The 19,664-nt window shown below is 46.5% G+C and overlaps 2 protein-coding genes across 4 annotated transcripts in view; one reads left to right on the top strand and one right to left on the bottom strand.

The window, feature by feature from the left end:
* Window positions 1-4,914, top strand: part of UBAC2 (UBA domain containing 2) — an 87,899-nt gene extending 82,985 nt beyond the window's left edge. For all 3 annotated transcript variants that reach the window (XM_048295866.1, XM_048295864.1, XM_048295865.1), the window contains 2 exons: window positions 610-732; window positions 4,038-4,914. In XM_048295866.1, coding sequence (XP_048151823.1) covers window positions 610-732; window positions 4,038-4,145 — 231 coding nt within the window. In that variant the 3' untranslated portion in view covers window positions 4,146-4,914. The remainder of the gene's footprint in view (window positions 1-609; window positions 733-4,037) is intronic.
* Window positions 4,915-9,405: 4,491 nt separating this feature from the next.
* LOC125322208 (G-protein coupled receptor 183-like) lies at window positions 9,406-15,522 on the bottom strand. Its single transcript, XM_048295870.1, has 2 exons — window positions 15,362-15,522; window positions 9,406-14,438 (listed from the first exon to the last, which is right to left on the bottom strand). Exon 2 carries the CDS (start codon window positions 14,403-14,405, stop codon window positions 13,347-13,349), a length of 1,059 nt encoding a protein of 352 aa, XP_048151827.1. The 5' UTR covers window positions 14,406-14,438; window positions 15,362-15,522; the 3' UTR covers window positions 9,406-13,346.
* Window positions 15,523-19,664: the final 4,142 nt, after the last annotated feature.

Consider the following 19,664-nt stretch of genomic DNA (forward strand, 5'->3'; position numbering starts at 1 on the left):
ACTGGAACATGGCCAGAGTTTGCAACAATATTTAATACACAGAAGTTAGGTAAATGTGGTGGGTCTGTAAGTCACACTGGTGTTACAGGAGTAGTCACTTGCATGGAAGTCACAGGTGTCCTGAAGGTTGGGTTTGTTTTAAGTTTCCTGATGTGATTTTGCTGATGCACTGAGAAGCCCCTTTTCCTTTTTCCCCTCACTTATTTCTTGCACTCTTTTTCCCTGGTTAACTCCAGCATCAATCTTGCAAAGTATTTGCAAGACCTGCTGTTGCACCTCTTGCCAGGCAAACACCTGTTAGTAAAGACAGCTGTCTTTCAGCCTCAAAAACCTAGCACTGTACGAAACCAGATCTATCCCAATGGATGTGAAACATCCTTTCCTCCTTCTGTTGGCACTTTTCCTTAGTTTGCCATGATTACTTCAATTAACTAATAAAGCAGTAACCAGTCCAATTTTTGCTTCATAAGAGACTACAGCAGTTTTTGTTGTTTAAAATAAAGTGCTTTACTTAAAAATCTGCTTTCACATTATGTGGTATGGATGATCTTTTTGTTTAAAACGTTTGTAGTTCGTTTTGCAAAGACTGACAGCAGTGTCTGCTTTCAGGGTGGAATGATTAACTGGAATAGACTGTTTCCTCCTTTACGTCACAGACATAATGCGAATTATCAAGATCATCGCCCGTCTGAACAAGGCATACCTCCACCTACTGAGGTTTCTGAAGAGCAGGTAAACACTTTGTATTTTAAAATGGCATTAAAAACGGTTGGGAATTAACTTTACTAATTTTTTATCATCTGTTTATACAGTTTCTCTAGCAGTTTCTATAGCAGCACAAATTAAAATACAAGGTAATGGTCACAATACAGAGACAGCGTATTGTCAGTACCATCCAAACCAGAGTGACAGAGCTACTGGGGATTTTCTGCTTTTATGTGTTACTGCTTGTAATTTATATTTAAAGATGTGATGGTTTCAGTAGTGGAAACTACTCAAATCTGATAAAAATAAATTTTCAAAGAAAGAAGAATGATAAATAGATTTCATTATTTGTCATGTAGACATCATCTTCGCTGAAGTCCTCAGCTTAAGTTTCCAATTCAGTCATTTTGTTTTTTTTGAAATAAAAATGTTATGCCAGCGGTGGACTGCAAAACACACTCAGGCTAAAACTTGGATGTTTCCCTCAATAATGTGGTCGACTGATTCCTTATACTGATGCCACAGAGAAATTCGTGTCCTTTCTATCAAGTATAGATTTAGACTTCTAGACTTTTGTTGATAGTTTTATTCTCAGAAGTAACAATTATTTACTCAGAAATTTAAGAATTTAAGATTAGTCTTATTCCTGCATGCAGGATTTATTGCATACAGTCAAATTCTCCAGGTTGTAGCCTACCTGCAGTTAGCTGTATTGGCCATTTTATAGTTTAAGGTCTCTGCTGCCCTTGAACAAGAGTAGGTTTCTTTCCCTTTTTTCTTTTTTATAAAGAGATAAGTCAACACTTGGTAGCACCACTGTCATTTTAATTTAAACTGAGCTTGTCCCAAACAGAAGTCTTTTCTATGATCTAATTTCTAGCTTTGACTCGATGTTATATTATGTTCAAAATGTTCAAAACTTTTAACTGCGCTTTTACTGCAAATCTGCTGGGCTACATCTAAAAGGAAAGAAAAAAACTGAACCCAACAAAAAACTGCCCAAAAACCATCAAAACCGCAACTAACAAACAAAAAACAAAATAAAAAGCCCCCACCAAAAAGCACCCTCTGAGACAAAAGCCAGAAACTTAGTTTTGGCTGTTCTGAAAGCCTACTCAGTGCCAGTATGGGATGGATCAAAAGATTTCCTTGCTAGGTTGGCTTACTTATTTGTTTTATTGAGAAATTCTGCTTATGGGGACTTTTATTTTTGGGCTGAAACAAATGAAATAGTTACTGGTCTGACTTATGCTGGATTCTTATCCAAGCCCTTTAGGCCCAGGTTTATGAAAGCAATATACACTTACATTTTCTGATGCATTGAGGATGTAGAGTTCACCTGATTGCTGTCATTTTCAAGGCTCTCTGGTTACCCTACAAAGAAAAAGTCATCAAAGCACCTTTGATTTTTCAGGACTGTACTAATAACAGCACAAGTTGTCTTAATATGGCAGAAATGCAAGGGTTTCATCTCTTCTTCACATTAAAGTTTGTGAGCATTTACAATGCTTTGGGTACAAAAATCTGCATTTCTTGTGGGGTTTTAGCACCTTGAGTTACTGTTGACAGTTATACATCTCTTTTCCCTGGAGCTGGATTCAGTTTCTGTGGTTAAAATATGCTCAGATGAAAAGAGGTTGTTGTTGTTACTATTCCCCATGATGCTTGATGAATATTTCTGTAAACAGAAACATTACAATTCCATCCACCATTTCTTAAAGTTAGAATTCACAGCAACTGCAGTAAAAAACTTACTTTTGAAATGTGTTTCTGTGGTTAGCTTTTATTCCATTGCCTGCCCTTTTTCTCATAAAAAACACACTCTTAGATGAAAAATAAGAGTTACAGGTTACAAAATAGAGGTTGGACTTAAACTATTGTTGCAGAAGTGTCAAAAGTAACAATTCATTTCTCTCCCTACAAGAAGGTGAGAAAGTGGCACTGATTTGTAAGGCTGGTGTTCTGACAACCAAGGTAGCCATTCTCAAACAAGTTGTGATGGTGTATTTATATTAAGAAAAGGAGGGCCTGTGCCTCCAGGCAAACTTGGCAGCAGTATACTTCTCAGTAAGTCAACAAAGCAGAGATGACTAAAAATAGTGAAAGTTCTGGAGGTGTCTTAGAGGAAAGAAAAGCTGCTTTTGGTGGCAAGTTTCTTTTAAAAGTACTTTCAGTGCTAGTGCTGCACATTGGTCTTGCACCCTGGGAAGATTCTTCTCGAGATGTGTACAGCCTCTGCTGTGTTCCTGCTCAACTTCACTCTGCTGCTGCAGGCTCACTACAGGCAGAGGAGGGGCAGCAGGATCTCTCCGACAGCTCCTGTAGCCCAGGACTTCCAGGTGGTTCAGGAGCTGTGGTGTCTGGTCATAAGGCCCTTTGAAGCAGGATGAGGAATGCTTTATGCTGCCAGTGGCCACAGTTGATTTTACATTCCCTGCCCTCTCACACCTTTTTAATTAAGATTAATTATAAAAGTGAAGGAGTTATATTATGACTTTCAGTCATACCAAGATTTGTAGATTTTAAATGCACTTTAAATTGGTATTTAACCATAAATTAAATTTGGTTATGCATACATTGCCTTTCTACACGTGGTGCTTTGTATATGTTAACACAGAGCACATAGGTTAGGTGTCAAGCACGTGATATTATAAAGAGGGTTGGTTAAGAGATTATTAATTTAACAAAATCACTGTCTTAATGTGCCCTTTTCCATGTAATTCTTCCATCAGATGTCACTGATTTTTGCTTTGCAAAAGATTTTTGCAAAAAAAGTGCTTTTTTGAGTATATGTAGAAGCCCTCCAAGAATTTTACTAAACCAATTTAAGTATTGTACTACCTGTATTTTAGGACTAGCTTTAAGGTTTATTAAAAAAACCCCAACACCTGGAACGAATAGTTTTGAGTTTTTTTAATGCCCTCTGGAGAAGTAGGTCTTTTCAAGGAAAAGAGCTGAAGATGTCTGGATAGGTTTTCTCATCTGCCCTATAATTCCATGTTTTGGTCAGTGCTGGTTTCTTGAGATCCTGATCTTGTCGAGAGCAGCAAGCCCCCAGGTCAGACTGTAGTTGTCATGTGCAGTACCACACTTTGGATTTTACTCTTCTTTCAAAACTGGACCAGCCAGGAAAACACAGGTGCGGCATTTTCTGCAATCGGCTTTGAATTAAGTGGCGAAAAGCGATCATTTCTGTGGCAGCATTTTGAAGCACACTGTCCCAGATAGGTCTTTGATCAGTGGGAAAGTGATTTCTGACATTACTGACTAATGTGCACACAGTGTGAATAAAACTCTAGCTTTAAAGTGGTGTTACTTTACTTCTTTTCCAGGTCGCACGACTTATGGAAATGGGATTTTCCAGAGGAGATGCTCTAGAAGCTCTGAGGGCTTCAAATAATGACTTAAATGTAGCCACTAATTTTCTACTGCAGCACTGATGGTTTTCTGTGTGAAGGAACTTCACCCGCTGCGTGTGTACATGCCTGGGAGACGATCAAAGCCACCTGCTGGGCAGACGCACCAAGGTCAGCCCTGCAAGAGCGCCAGAAGAGAGGAACGGCTCCACGTGACTGGTGACTCAGAGTGATGTTAAGAAATGATGTGAACTGTTCCCAAGCCTTCGGATCACTTGGTGGTTTCTAGTCTGGTTATCCTTTTCAAAGTAACTTTAGTTTCTACTTGTTACTGGATATCACCTAAATTTATTTTTAAATAAAATAGGTGGGTTTTTTCTTGTAAATCCTTGTTAGACACATTATCAGACTTAATGACTAGGAAAAAAAACCTCCAACAACAACAGCAACTAGATTTACCTGTCAAGAAAAATTGCATTTTCTTCATTTAAAGTCTAATTTGTCTAGATTACATGTTATTTTACAGTACTTGATTTTTTATTACAGTAATAAGAGGTTTGAAGATCATTTTATTTTCAACTCAATAGAGGGTTATGGGACTATTATGTCATTCTTTGCAAAGTTTTATTAATGCCTGTAATATTTTATTTCTCAAATTTCTTTTTGAATAAAAGTTGTCATTCAGCACATAATAGACAGATAGGGTGAGAGAAAATTCCTGTGTGTATGGCAAGCTACGGCAAGTGACCACTGTAAATTGGAATTTTTGCAAAGTGAGTGAATTGCTGTTCAAATACGGGTCATGGAGATACTCACTGGAAGCAATAAAGGTGAATCGAATGATGCAATAAGAGCAGAACTGGAATGACGTGAGTGACTTCCATGGCTGATTCTGAGAGGACTTCTGTAACAATGGATGTATGCGGTGTCCTGTGTGCTGCTTTCGTTTCTTTTAAGCTGGCTACATGCTGTCTTATAAGGAAATGATAAAGTCTAACTTTTCTATATATAGTTCTAGTTTTCTAGTGTCAGAGATGAGGATGGTCCTGCATTTGTTGAATCCTCACTGTCTGAAGCAACTTAGTGTTGACCACAGGCTGGAACATTAACTTACAGTGATTCAGGCTGGCGCAGGAGGCAACAGGACGGATGTACCAAGCTTGTGCCATTCTGGGTTTGAAATTTAGATTGATTCCTGAATCAGCTTGCTTGGCTTGACTCTCGGAAGTGCTCAGTATCAGCACCTTAGGAGTTGCAGGAGGTGGGGTGGAGAGAGGGGAGCATCTCTATACAACCAACCTGAAGGAATACAAGATTCCAAAGTGCAGCTCCTTAAAATCAATCTACACATGTATGTTATGCATTTCATGTGTGTTTCTGTATGTACTTGTGTGTGTACAGTGTGTGCATATGTGTCTATTTATATACACATGGGTATATTTAATACATACATACATTTAGAATAAGGTATAGGTCATAAGAAGTGTAACAGAGGCAATAACAGGTGCATAGGGGATGTTTTGGAAATCCAGATGAACACTGTGTACCACAGTACAGATCTTTGCAGTCTCACTTGGCCTGGAAAATGTACCAGGAAATCATAGGATAAGGTTTAGGGGGAGAGAGAGATACTTCTCTTTTCCTTTTTTAATTGACTGATAAAACTGAAAAAAGTCCTTGGGGCATACAAGTCCTTATCCAGAAATTGCATCAAATATGTGCAGCTTTCAGCACATGATAAAGTCTTTAATTCAGTGTTCTGTATGTATTTCTTTGGTATTTCCCAGTGGGTGAGGTAAGGGGTTTTTTGAATGACAGTGTGTTTTCTTGGGCTTTGATCAATCTCCTTCAGGGTTTGGCTTGTTTCTATGATCATATTATTTAGGGAGGGTCTGCTTTTTAATTGAAAGGTTTTGCTTGTGTGAAGCTGAGGTTGTGTGTGTATGTGTGTGTGTGTAGGCCACACTTCTGTACCCAGGAACTCTGGAAACCTGCTGTCTTGGAAAGCAAAGGATACGTGTAAGAAAAAGAAGTCCTACCATAATTTGTATATGCAGACTAGTTAAATGTTTTGAAACAAGTTTTAACTTGTTTCAAAGTTTTAACTTTGAAACATGCTGATTCTTCCTTCACTAATATTTTATCCAAAAGTAGCAATAAAGACCAGTGAATTACTTCAGAAATCAAATTTTGTCTGTAGGAAATAAAAGTCCACCTATCCCAGGGTAAAAAAACATGTGCCCTTTTCAGACATTGCCCTGCTCTAGGGACAAGCACAAAGAGTATTTATCCCTTGGAATTTTACAACATGTTGCGTGGCATATGGGGTATGTAAGTGGATATTCTCCAAGTGTAAATCCTTTCTTACTGTTGCCTGTACAGGGGATATTCAAATGTCACGGTTGTGTGGGAAATCCCATTTCCCTGGGCATTCTGCTAAACATGGTCAAACATAAGGGGTAAAATGCAGGTCAGTTGGTGATGTCAGTTGAAAACTCCCCTTGACAACTGTGAGAAAAGTTTGTGCTCAAAATGCTTCCAGGGTTGTGATTTCCAAATTTAAAAAAAAAAAAAAAAAAAAAAAAAAAAAAGAAGAAATGGTAAAAGAAGGGGTCTCAGACGCTGCTGAAAACAGTCTGTGTTTCATGCAAGAACCGTAGAAGAAAGATTCACACGTTAGAGCTGGAAAACAACTCAGTTTCCACTTAATTGTGAAATTTTCATTACCTGTTTCTGGGAATTTGAGGAGCATGTTCTTCACAGCCTACGCAGGGTTTGTCTGATACAGTTTTGAATGTCTCATCACACAGTTTCTAATCTGTGTGTGACACAAGCCATATTTTTTGGGCATCATGAAGAAGGCAGAATACTTTTCTACATCTTGGATTTTAAATCACGAGAAAATTCACTCTAGTTCTAGTGAAGCCAAGATTTGATACTTTGAAGTAAAAGCAGCTGCTGCTGTTAAAATTTCCCTACTAGACTGGGAATGTCATCTCGTGAGACAGCAATGGAGTAACTTCTTGGGGACTTTCCTAGACGGTTATGGAACACTGAAATACACCCACAGTGGGGTTGATATTTTTGGAGATCTACCTGACAAGCCACCAGGCTCAGGTTCTCAAGCCTTAATTTTTTGCCAAGATGGAGATTGATTGGTCTCAAGACCTACCAAAACCATTTTCCTCCCTGAAGCAAGTGTTAAAGGCTGCCTGTTACTGAGCGAGCCCAGGGACTGTCGCAGCTGGGTCATGCACCGGCCTGTGCTGTCTAGCACTTACCAGTGCCTTTTGGAACACGTGGTGGAGAAAAGGTCTTGTTCTTCTTGTCTGGAACAGAAGAACGAGCCAGAAAAACTTACTGCAAGGTGCTGGGCAAAGGACAACGTTTCTGGCTCTCCTGTTTGTATGTGTATGTATATATATGATTATATATATGCATATATGTGTGTATGCATGTGCATATATACAGAGAGTGAGTGAGAATATGTATGTATTGGTTCGCTGAATTTAAGTGGAGCTAAGAGTTTGTTAAAGAAAATTAAAAGTCTGTATTCAAAGACCCCCCTCTCTCAGATGTGTGTATTTGGAGTTGCAAAGGCACCCAGCTTTGGAAACACTCTGAACTACAACTCCCATGCTGTGGGGGGAACTGCATCTGTTTGAGGATCAATAAATGCACAGCATTCATTTGAACTAATAGAGGGATTTGATACAAAAGTGCAATTAATTTCTTGTGTGTTTTTCCACAAGAAAAACCTACATGAGATTCGCTTTCTTTAACTGGGTGGCCACAGTAATCAGTATTTTATATAAATGAGCATAAGTACTATTTTACTAGGAGAGTCACATGAACACACAAACACTGTATGTGTTTATATATATGCACATGTGCATGCGTATTTATTTATATATGTATAAAATGTGTGCCTGTTTACTTAAAAAATACTGGTTTAATTTTTAGTAGAATTACATTCCTCCTGTTTCCATATATAAAGGGATTCTTTGGCCCCAGAAAGTCCACTCTGAAAGAGGGTGTGTGCTTCCAGCAGTGTTTGGTGAGACGCCAGTGGTGGGAGCAGAGAAATGATATGACCAGACAAATGGGTGTGACTGTTGAGAAGCTCAGCACATTGGTAGTTCAGCTGTCATCATTTGTTTTCCAGAGGAGAGTTTTAAGAGGAAGGAGAAGTTAGTTTGACTCACACGTGTTTGTAGGGGGCTGTTTCTAAACCTGAATGGTTGCAATGGAGAAAGCAGGACTATACATACTTTACAAATGGGTGAAAAATTCCAGGATCATGGCTGACCTGAAAGCAGGATCTGGCCTTTTGGCTGGGGATAGGTAAGGACCATAAGTATCACATAAGATTGCAAAGGAAAGGACTTGAGAGAGATGAGGCAGGTGGAACTGAGCAAATCCAGAGAGTTTAGGAAAGAGGAGCAAAGTAGAACTGAGGACAGAAGGACAAGAGCTGCTCAGAGAAAGGGGACAGAGTGTCACATTGCACTTAGTTAAGTTTTAAAAGAATTCACAGGATTTCATGTGGAAAATTAAAATATGCAAGGTTGTGGCTAATCTTGTACTGAAAATCCACTCTTTTTTTTTTTCAGGGGTGTCTGATAGGGGAATCCTCACATTTTATTTGGTCAGTTTTGCAGGAGGTGGTAGGTGTGGCAAGTGAGAAAGCAGTGTAATCCCATCAACTGGGCAGTGCCGCAAGCCCTGGAGCCACTCGTATGTGAGAGTGCAGATGCTTCTGGCTTTCAAAGCACTGTTAGTCCCGCCAGCCTGACTTCTCCTGGCATCCCCTCCCAGCTGTGGAGACACCTCCTCCAGAAAGAACACAGCTCCTCCCAGGTCCTGCTGCTTTTCCCACGGAAGGTGATTTATAACTCCCTGTTCCATGAGAGCCCACCACCAGTGTAAGGGAAGTGGATTGAGAGCTTGTGCTTGCCCCTTGCTGCTTCTGGTCATTTGCTTGTGGGGGGGAGAGGCACACATGCACTTCTGAGGAGAAAAGAGTTGCCCACATTGCTTGGCCTGATCAATCACACCAGGGCTTGTTACTTGGCCGTGAGAAGCTTTTATTTTTAGTGGATATGTGCATTTTTACATTACAGAATTTTAATGGCTTACAAAGATGGCTTACAAATATTATGTATGACATGCTATAGTTTCAGTTCAGGACAATTTAAAGCGCAGACTGAAGAGCTGTGGAAGTTGGGAACCATGGCTAAGGGAAAAAAAGCTGTTCTGTTTGAGCTCTGTCCAGCCCCCCTGCCATGGGCAGGGACACCTTCCACTAGACCAGGTTGCTCAAAGCAGCAGCAACCAACCCAGCCCTTGAACACTTCCAGGGATGGGTCATCCACAGCTTCTCTGAACCACCTGTTCCAGTGTCTCACCACCCTCAAAGTAAAGAACTTTGTCCTAATACCTCATCTAAATCTGCCCTCTTTCAGTTTAAAGCCATTCTCTCTTATCCTGTCGCTACAGGCTCTTGTCAAAACAGGACCTTGGCAAAAATCCCTCTCCAGCTTTAGGTACTAAAGCTTTAGCTTTTCAGTGCTCCAAGGCTTCCCTGGATCCTTCTCCAGGCTGAACAACGCCAAGTCTCTCATCCTGTCTTCAAAGGAGAGGTGCTCCAGAACCTGAATTATCTTGGTGGCCCTCTTCTGGACTTTCTCCAACAGGTCTATGTTGTTCCTGTGCTGGGGACCCCAGATGCAGTATTCTAGGTGGGATCTCACCAAAGTTGAATATAGGGACAAAATCATCTCCCTTGACCTGCTGGTCATGCTGCTTTTGATGCAGCCAGTATACTATATCCTATATCTGTGCATGTATTACCTATGGTTGTGTGTCCACAAAGGGTACTCTCTGCCCTTAGATAAAAGTGCAGTTTTCTCTTCTTAGAAGACAGTACAGCAGCAATGGGCTGCAGAAAAGCAAGAATTACCTGCGTACTGTGCAGTTATGACTCTCTGCACGGAATGCCTTCGATCCCAGTGTGCTGTCGTGCGCTTCCCACACACGCCACAACCACCCGGCTTACGAAAGGCGCCACATTCCTACGTGGCAGCAGCAGACGCGTGGGGGAAGCACCAGCCGCGGATGTCATCGTCTTCTTAGATTCGTGGGCGTCTTTTTTAACACCGAGTAAAGGCTCCGGCTCCCTCTTTCGGCGGGAAGCGGCGCTGTCCCTCTCGCCCGAAGGCACCGTCGGGGCGGGCACTGCGCCCTGCGGGCTCCCCCCGCCACGGGTACCCCCAGCCGGGGGCTTCGGGGGTCTGCACCCCGGGGGAGCCGGGGGAAAGGCAGGAGCAGCGACCGAAGGGAGCCGGTGGAGAGGTATTTAAAAGACACACAGATGCTGCACTTGGGGACATGATTTAGCGATGGCCTTGGCAGCGCTGGGTTGATGGTTGGTCTTGATGATCTCAGAGGTCTTTTCCAACCTAAGTGGTCCTGTGATTCTGTGTTTCTGTGATTCCAAGTGACCGCTGGTGGGTCAAAGTGTGGCAGGGGGCGGTAGCTGCTGGGACAGCGGGGTACAGCAAGCATCATGTGAGGAGCTTGGACCGAGTGGGTGAACAGTGAAGTGTAGGAAAATGTTATTGTGCCTCTAGACAAAATGCTCTGTATGGTTTCTCTTCAATTTTAGTGAAATGCTCCATTTTCAAGCAGCCAGGGAGCACCCACAGGTGGGCAAGCTAGTCTGGGCAATACAGAGTTCTTCAGAGTTCTCCTTTGCCCAGACTCCTCTTGACCCATTCTGCACAAGTCCCTTCCTTTTCCATCCCATGGATGTTCCCTCAGCTCCAGCTAATAACCTGCTGTCCCTGGATTGCTATTTTCAAAACTAAAGGAGCCCAGGCTGGCGTCCATCTAGAGGAGGAAGGCCGGACCCCTCCTGCATTTTGCAGCACTACACTCAACTCTTCAGCTCTTCTGGACTTGCTCCAACAGGTCTATTCCAAAGTCTCCTATTGGTGGCAAGAGGTAGAGGTACCTTTCTTAATAAAGTACTTCTGAGAAAAACAGTCCAATGAGGAGCAAACGAGGTTATGTTCATACTCCAGCTTTTCCTGAGAAGGCTTGGTCATAGATTGGCTTTTTCTCAGCTGTGGGCTGCGGCCTGGCAAAACATCTCAATGCCTTGGTCTTGAGAAGAAGGGTTGGCCACTGCTGCAGACCCCTGCTCTGGTGTTCACATGGAGACCAATAGCTACGAACCACTTCTCAACCCCCAATACAGTCCCGTGGAATTTGAGTTACAAAGGTAACAGAGCCAAGATCTTCATAGCATGAGTAGGTGATGTTAGGGGCAACAGCCACCAGCTGTGGATGGGGAGGTTCACAGACAGTGGGAAAAATGTTTTTATCCAGAGGGCAATGCAGCGTGGGAACTGTCACCTCAGCAAGGGGACCCTCCTTTCCTGGAGTTTCCAAGCCTTGTCTGGATGAAGCCATGTCCAGCCTGACATGGTGCCAACCACAGTCCTGCTTTGGGTAGGCTGTTGGATGAGGTGATGCAGAGATTCCCTTCCAGCCATCACATCCCAGAGACGTTAAAAGGACAATGTAACTGTACGGCAATTACCAGCCTAGCCAGACTCTTTCAAGGGTGTGCAGACCACCGATACCCTTATATTATTGCATCCCAGCTCTTTCTTGTCCATTGTAATAAGCTTTTCAGGACAAAGGCTCTCTGCAGGTCAGCACTGAGGTTAGACCTGCTTTGGGGAGGGCTCAGATAGCCTCCAGAAAGGACCTACTAGAGTCTGTTTCCCACCTGAGTTATTTTAGGCATCCCTCTTAGTCAGCCTTCAGGATGGTACAGTGACCCATACCATACATAAAACCATCACCGTCCAAAAGCTCATTCATGTGCATTTAAAACAATAAAGGGCTGCATGTGACTGTTACTAACTTTCTAGGCATAAAAAAGGTTATTACCTTAAAGAATGATTTGTATTCATCGAAAGCGTCTATTCACGAAACTTTTTCAGGTATACTTTCCAGCAAATTAAGCAGCTTTTTTTTTTTTCCTTTTCATGTCTCTGTGTGTGTCTGTCCCTTCCAACTTCAAACAAAAGGCCAGACATGCCAGGAACTGTGAAATCCTATGCGTGGGTTTTTTATCATAGTCTAGCAACTTCAGAAAAGAGCTGAGAAGGCTCCTGCTAACTTTCTCCTTGTCTGAGAGGCACAAACCTCAACGGGAACCTGATGTCCCAGGGCTCCTCCTCTTGCTCTGGCAATAGTCACAACTTCCTTAGCAAGGCTCTCCGACTCCTCAGGGCACCAGCTTCAAAGTCGATCAAGGTCACATAAGGCCACCCTCTGTTCTTGTGCCTATTTCTCTACTCCCTTCAAATTAAGGACTAACGGGAAGGTTTCCCCCCCACCCTGTGCATCCAGGGCAAGTTTGCAGCCTTAGAGCTAGGCTGGGCTCCAGGCCATCCCCACCGTGCCCTTCCTAGCAGAGGGTCCCAGGGTGACTGCAGTGCCATCAGCTGTGAGGAAGGGCACCCTGGGGAAGAAGCAGTCATGCAAGTGGTGAATGTAGGCAGCAGCACATCCAGGAGCTCTACAAATTCACATCCTCGCCCCTCTTCCTTGGGGGAGGGCTTTTCCAGCATCTCCCACATGCCCCACATTTACTGCTTGCCCCAAGCAGAGCCCAGGTGCAGGAGTGGGATGCTGGGTGGGGAGAGAGTGGAGCTGATGTTTGTCAGTGTGGAGAAGGGGCTGTAGGCCATCTTCTGCATGAAGATAACATTCCAGCCTTCTCCTGAAATGCCCTGAGTCTGTCTGCTCCATGCTGTGTGCCCTGAGCCCTGCAGGGATGCTGCTGTAGTGCTCCAGGGGCAGTGCAGGGGAATGAGGCAGAGGAACATCCATGGTGGTTACCAGCACACCTGAGCCCCATAGGGGATGTGGACAGGCATGGGACAGGGGTGCAGTGCAGTGCTGAGAAACCTCCAGCTGGGTTTGCCAGCCAGAGCAGCTGCACAAGCTGCCTCCTCCGGGGTTCAGATGAAAAGGTGCCGCTCTGTGCTCCAGGCTGGCAGGTCCAGCAGCGCTGAGCACAGAGCCAGGCAGGCAGAGCCAGGCAGGGCTGTGTCCCTGCGAGGTTGGCTTCATGAGAACCCCTGGTTCCAGGCAGGGGAATGATGGAGCTTGTTGAAGGTGCTGGTCCTGCAGCTCGACTCTGCCTCCTGCCATCAGGGATGGTCCATAAGTCGCAGGCCGGGGCAAAAGGGAGGGGCTGTGCTGCTAGACAGAGACGGAGCCGGGCGGCTGGCTGTTGCTGTTGCTGTCCGAGGGGGTCTTGGCAGTGGAGGAGGTGGCCAGTGAACCGCTGTTCCTGAAGATGCGGAGCAGCCTCCGCTTGTAGCCCCGGAAGGCGAAGAAGTAGATGATGGGGTCGATGCAGCAGTTGAAGTTCATGAATGCCACAGTGACTTGTAGGGACATCTTGAAGGCTTGCTGCTCACGGCAGGATGGCTGATAGAGGATCTTCCTGACCATGAACTGGACAATGTTGAGGTGGTAGGGACTGAAGCAGAGCAGGACAGCCAGCAGCACCACCAGGATGACGGTGAAGGCCCGGTGGTGGTGCCTGTTCTTCACTGTCAGCGAGTTCTCCTTGGCTGTCTGGCAGAGCTTGAGGTTGATCCTCACGTAGCAGACCAAGATGATGCCCACAGGCAGGAAGAAGCCAAGCATGCAGGCCACCAGGAGCAGGTAGGGCAGATTGGGAATCTCCTCAAAGTTGAAGTACTCCATGCATGTCAGCTTGTCTCCCATCCTTCGCGTCATGGGCCGCAGGAGAAGTGGAGCCGTCTGCAGGAACACCAAGGACCAGATGAGGACACAGATGCCCCTGGCACGGCTCATCTTCCGAATCCTGCTGGGGTGCCTGGTGCGTACCACAGCAACGTAGCGGTCCACGCTCACACAGGTCATGAAGTAGATGCTCACATAGGTGTTCATGTAGAAAATGAAAGCTGTGATCCGGCAGAACCAGTCCCCAAAAGGCCAGTCAGACTCCAGGATGTAGTAGGCAATCCTGCCTGGCAGTGCCAGGGTGAAGAGGGCATCGGAGAGGGCCAGGTTGACCAGGTAGAGGTCGGTAGAGTTGAGTTTCTTCTTCCTGTGCTGGAAGGTGATACAGAGGGCCAGGACATTCCCACAGGCACCGAACACCAGCAGGATGATGTAGAAAAGGGAGAAGGTGACTTTGGTTGACAAGTGGTGGTTGTGCACGTTGCAGCTGCTATGGTTGCTGGAGGTGAGGTTGGTGGGCAGGAACACATCCTCCACAAGAGCCATTTCTGCAGTGCCTCACAAGCTCTTGTTCTCTCCCTTGGAATAAGAACAGACATGAAACTTGCAGCTTATTGATAACAGGAGTGGCACCCTTAGAGCTGGCCCTCACCACAAAGCAAAAGCCCTGTCCCCTGCTCCAGCCACCCCCCTGGCAGCATACAGCTCGAGTCATTTGGAAAAATGCTTCCCTTGTGATTTTGGTGAGAGCATCTCAACAGTGGCTGTGACTCATTCTCCTTTTCTTATCACGAGCTCCTCTTAATTTTGTTTTTTCCCAAGTCCAATCAATATGAGAAAGGACTGGGGGTGCTGGGAGGGGGAATTGCCTGTCACACAAGGAAGGTCCCAAACTCATCTGGTGGCAATGATGTAATTTACTCATTACTGCGAGGGGAATGGGGAGCTCCACGGAGAAAATGCCCAAAACCTGGAGGGGCCGGGGGCCGGGAGGTCTGCGGGACCGGCGGGCAGAAGTGCTGAGGAGCACCTTCGCAACCCTCGGGCGGGACCAAAGCAGGAGCAAAACTGAAGAAATTCAAAGAGAGGCAAAAAACCTAGCCTTCCCTCCAAACCCCCCCCCCACCCAACCTTCCCCAAAAATCCCGTGCTCCATGCTCGTCCGATCAGGGAGCTGGGAACACTCCGGCATCGAACCCCCGCTTCCCGCACGCCCTCCCGCCGCTCGCCCCTCTTTGGGCACGGGGTCCGCGCTCCCGGCCGGGGACAGCGGTGTTCCCTGGGCCGCGGGCTGCAGCAGCTCCCGGGACGCGCCCCCCGCCCGCCGCTCACCGCCCGCCGCCGCCTCCCGCAGCCCGGCTCCGCTCCGAGCGCCGCCGCACCGGGACGGGCGGGATGGGGCAGGACGGGCGCAGCGCTGCCTCTCGCCCGCCGCGGCGCGGACCCCGAGGGGCTGAGATGCTCCAACCCACATGCACGAAAGGGAAGTCGGGGGCTCCAACCTGAGAGCAGCGGTGCCGCCGCCTTCACCTCCTCCTCCTCCTTCTCCTCCTCCTCTTCCTCCTCCTCCTGCCCGATTTTTGGGGGGCGGCGGGCGCGGAGCCTCCTGCCCGCGCCCGGCACTCGGGCTCCCCGGCCGTGTGAGCGCCTCCCGGGATTCGCTCACATTATAAAAGCACCGTGAGGTTTGGGGGTTTTTTGTTTGTTGGGTTGGTTTTTTTTTACTTCGGGTTAGTAAAACCTTGTGTTCTTTCTGGGTGGGGTTTTTTTTTTTCCCTTTTGCTGTGTGAGAGGCACGCTGCCGCCGCGGGGGATATTCTCAGTAGTGGCTGCCCTGGAGAAGATAAATGACTGTACCTGCGCGGCAATCGCTCCCGACATCTGAGCCAACTTCGGGTTTTACTCTGAAAGCTTCTACAAGGATGCGAAATGCAACTGAACGATGAAAACAACTTCAGCTCTGGTTCACGTGCGGTCCAGAGTGCTCACCCCGGGCACACACACACGGCCACGGCAGCACGATCAGACCACGGCAGCTTTTCCATTAAAGTTGTGGTAAATCTTCAAAGGATCTTATTGTGTCTGTGGCCAGTGCAAGCCACGCAGTGCCTGTGGTGAAACTCAGATTTGCCTTTCACACACACCGAGACATCACCAGGCACAGCTCCTTAGGGCAGGGATTGAGTAGAATGAAACAATTTGCCCTTAGTGGAAAAGTATTTTTGTTATTAAGATGATACATTGCGTGGTGCAGGTGGGACAAAGCCCCTTGTCCCAGCTGGAACTCTCACGGCAGGCTCTGTCCCCACAGGGTGCCGAGCAGTGGAGGGCTGTGATTTAGCCCTCAGCCCTATATGTGGGCGTCTTACAGCACGGAGAGAGTACTTTCCTTCCTAGCACTTCCCAAAATGTTTGCAGAAGCGCAGCCTGCCCTGTGACCAGCAGGATGGCCTTCCCCATGGTGTCTGTTTTACTGGAGACCGCTGGGGTTTTCAAATCCCAAGAGGAATTTTTATGCTCTTTTTAGTGGTTCTAGGGTTTGGGGGGTTTTCGTGGTGGTGGTGATGATGATCTTGCTGGTGTCTGGTTTTATCCCTCCAAAAAATTCCTAATATATCAGGAAATTCCCATCACAGGGCGTTTGGGATGCTACTGAAAAACTGAAGCCAAGAAATACCAAGGTTAAAATTACAGTTAAGCTAAATATTTCCCTCTGGGTCAGTAAAGCTCAAATTATTATTTAATTGCCTAATATTGCTAATGTTTTAAAACAGTGACATTAAACTCAGTACTAATCTGTGTACTCATGTACCGTGAGTCATCTGTATAGAAATTACACATTATTGTCATGAACTTACTAGAAATTGAAGGCACCTAGCAAGAGTAATAGTGAAAATCGGCTAACAAGCATCTGTTAATGGAGATACTTTTGTTACTCGAGGGTTTATATTACACGGAGGGAAAGGTCTGCTAATAACAGAATAACTGCTGAGTAAATTATTAAAAATATTCCCTAGTAAAATGGGGATTTTCTACTTGCACATCTGTCAAGAGTTAAGCTAATCAGACTTGCGTGGGGCTCGGAAGTTCGTGAGCTGTTTCATCAAGACGGTGAAAACAGCCAATGGATCTAACACTGCAGAAGTGTTACCTCTACAAAAGTCCTGAGCCCACACTGGCGAGTGGATCCAGGACCATCCTTTCATCTCCCTAAAGCACTGCACGACACACAGCCGCAGCTGAAAAAAATACTGGTCACATCAGTTCAGGCTCACTGTGGCACTGATGGTGCAAAGCTCCTGTCCACCTTCACTACAGTCTCTCACATGGGAGTTTTATCTCCACAGATTCACACACCGTTGAGGAAATAAATTTGGATGAAGCTCAGCAAAATGCCATTGGCTTCCATTCCCAGGTCCCCACAACTCCTCGGATCCGTCGGAATCCCCATTGCTTGGCAGGGACGGACGGGGAGGTTTGTGATGCAAATTTATGCCCGGGACTTTTCTGAGTAAACACCCCCTTTGTATAATCCCTCCGGTCCCCTGGGCTCTGTGCTCACACAGGCACTGAAAAGAGAGCTGCAGATCCCAGAAGGGGAATCATGTGCTGATGACCCATGACCTGCCACCCGCCTGGGGATGGAGGACCTCTCCTGGGAGCCATGGGAGTGGGAAATGCCATCGCTGTGTCAAAAGGGGGCCTGGATACAGCAGGGTCGGAGGGGTCTCAGCCCCTGCGCAGAGGAGGGAGATGACCCAAGCGGCATCACCAGCCTTGAAAACAGGTGGAGGAGCCCAAAGTTCTGGGTGACAGCCGTGTCCAGGGTGACAATTGTGCCCAGGGCCTTGGGAATAAGACAGAGGGAAAGCAATGCTCTCTGCCTGATTTTATTTTTCTTTTTGCAATGCAAAAGAAAGGAAGTGGGTTCTTCTTTTGTGCAAAACACGCTCCTGCCCTGTGTGCAGCAGGTGCTGTGCTACAGGAGTGCAGCCCAGCTCCACCCGTTTGCACGGCTCCAGCAAGCCCAGCGGGGCTGCACCACTCTGTGCTGCACAGCAGGCAAGGCCCTTTTGGATGGGGAGAGGGACTGAGGGGATCCCCTTCCCAGCTGTGGGGACCCACTCCCTGCCTCTGCAACACTGGATGAGCTGAAAGGGGATCCCCCCTCAGACAGGGTAGAGAAGACCTTTCCACCCCAGTTTGCAGCCCTCTCATTTAAGACATACTGCCCTTTACTGAACCCAGTGGAATGTTGTGTGGGATTTGAGGAGTGAGGTTCAACTTCAAAGTTCATCTAGGCTTTCTTCTGTTGTGTCCATGTTTGCATAAACTTCCTTGGGCCTGGCAGGGAGCAAGCAGAGTCCCACAGCCCAGGTATCCATCCCAGCGTGAGCAGGACCTGCTGTCCCAGGGTGTCCCTGGTGCCAGAGACCCAGCCAGGATACAGGGGACACCTTCTGGGGGAGCGCTGTGCAAACATTCAGCATGGAGGGTCTCTTTCCTGAAATGTGCATCATGGTCCTTAACCATGGCATGACTCCAGCCAGGCCCCTGCCTGGTGGCCACCACATGATGCTTCCCAGAGCCAGATGTTGGGTATTTCAGGATAGATGTGCACCTCAGAGTCACATCATCATCACAGCACACCACTCTCTGCCATCCCATGAAGGCTGCCTGCAGCCTCCTTTTGCTGCTGGAGACCTTGCCATGGATGTTGCTTCGCAGCCCAGCAGGAAAGCCAGGCTGCAGCTCCATTGGGATCAGGTTCTTGAGGCCAGCAGCTGAGCCCAGCCATGGTGGTGGCTGTGGCTGGCGAGGAAAGCTCACGAATTGCTGCGCCTGCAGGCAGGCACCTGCACACGTGCGGGGAGATCCATCACTGCGCTTCATCCACGGCTTCTTCTTCGGGTGCAAAGCCACTCTCAGGTAGTTGTTTACATCTGGTGGGATTTCCCAGAGTTGAGAGATGATTTGGAGTTGGACTTTCTGAGGGCAAGGCAGCATAACAAATGAGGTAACAGCCCTTTCACAGAGACACAGCAGGAAGTTTGTGCCTCCTCTTTCCATTGTATCATCATCGCCTCTCCCTTTTTGCTTTCCCCATCGACTTTGGTTACCTTTTCTCTCTTCTAGTGCAAAACATTCTCAGGAAGCTTTGGGTGTAGACACAGAAATCTCCAGCTGCTTTCAGTTTTGATGCAACAGGCAGGGATTTTCCACAGCTCAGCCCCTGCATCCCAGGTCACCATTACTCATCTGGCTGTAGAGCAGAAATTAGGAGAATCCCTGATTTTGACATTCTTCTGTCCATTCAATAACAGCAGTTACATGGGAGGACAATGTTTTGGAGGCTTTAACTTGATTTGATGGGAACTGTAGAGGAATAAAAATATGAAGATTCCAACCAATTTGTGATAAAAATCGGAAGAAAACAATTACTGGAGCTTTGATATGTTTGAAATCTGATCTGGCCCTAAATCTAAGTGGGAAATACTGAATAACAAAGCAGCTGAAATCTGCTTCTGCATGACATGACTGACTTTGTTCTGCACATGCAGCACCAGCTCTGGAAATGATGTTGCAGCCCCAAGTCATGACAGTCAGAGGGGTGGCACAGCTCATTTCAACATCCCGAGCAGTGGAGCACAACATGGCAGCACCTTTGGGAGCTTCCTTCCACATTCCCTTGATTTTAGCCCCAAAATGTGGGCCTGAAGCCCTGTGTGTGGGCCACACAACCACCACTGTTCCCATGTGCCCGTGGCTTTGCTAAGCCTGGCTGCCGAGAGGGGCTTGCTGTGC

This window comes from Corvus hawaiiensis, chromosome 2 (assembly GCF_020740725.1).
Source record: "Corvus hawaiiensis isolate bCorHaw1 chromosome 2, bCorHaw1.pri.cur, whole genome shotgun sequence".
In the NCBI taxonomy this organism is placed as follows: Eukaryota; Metazoa; Chordata; class Aves; order Passeriformes; family Corvidae; genus Corvus; species Corvus hawaiiensis.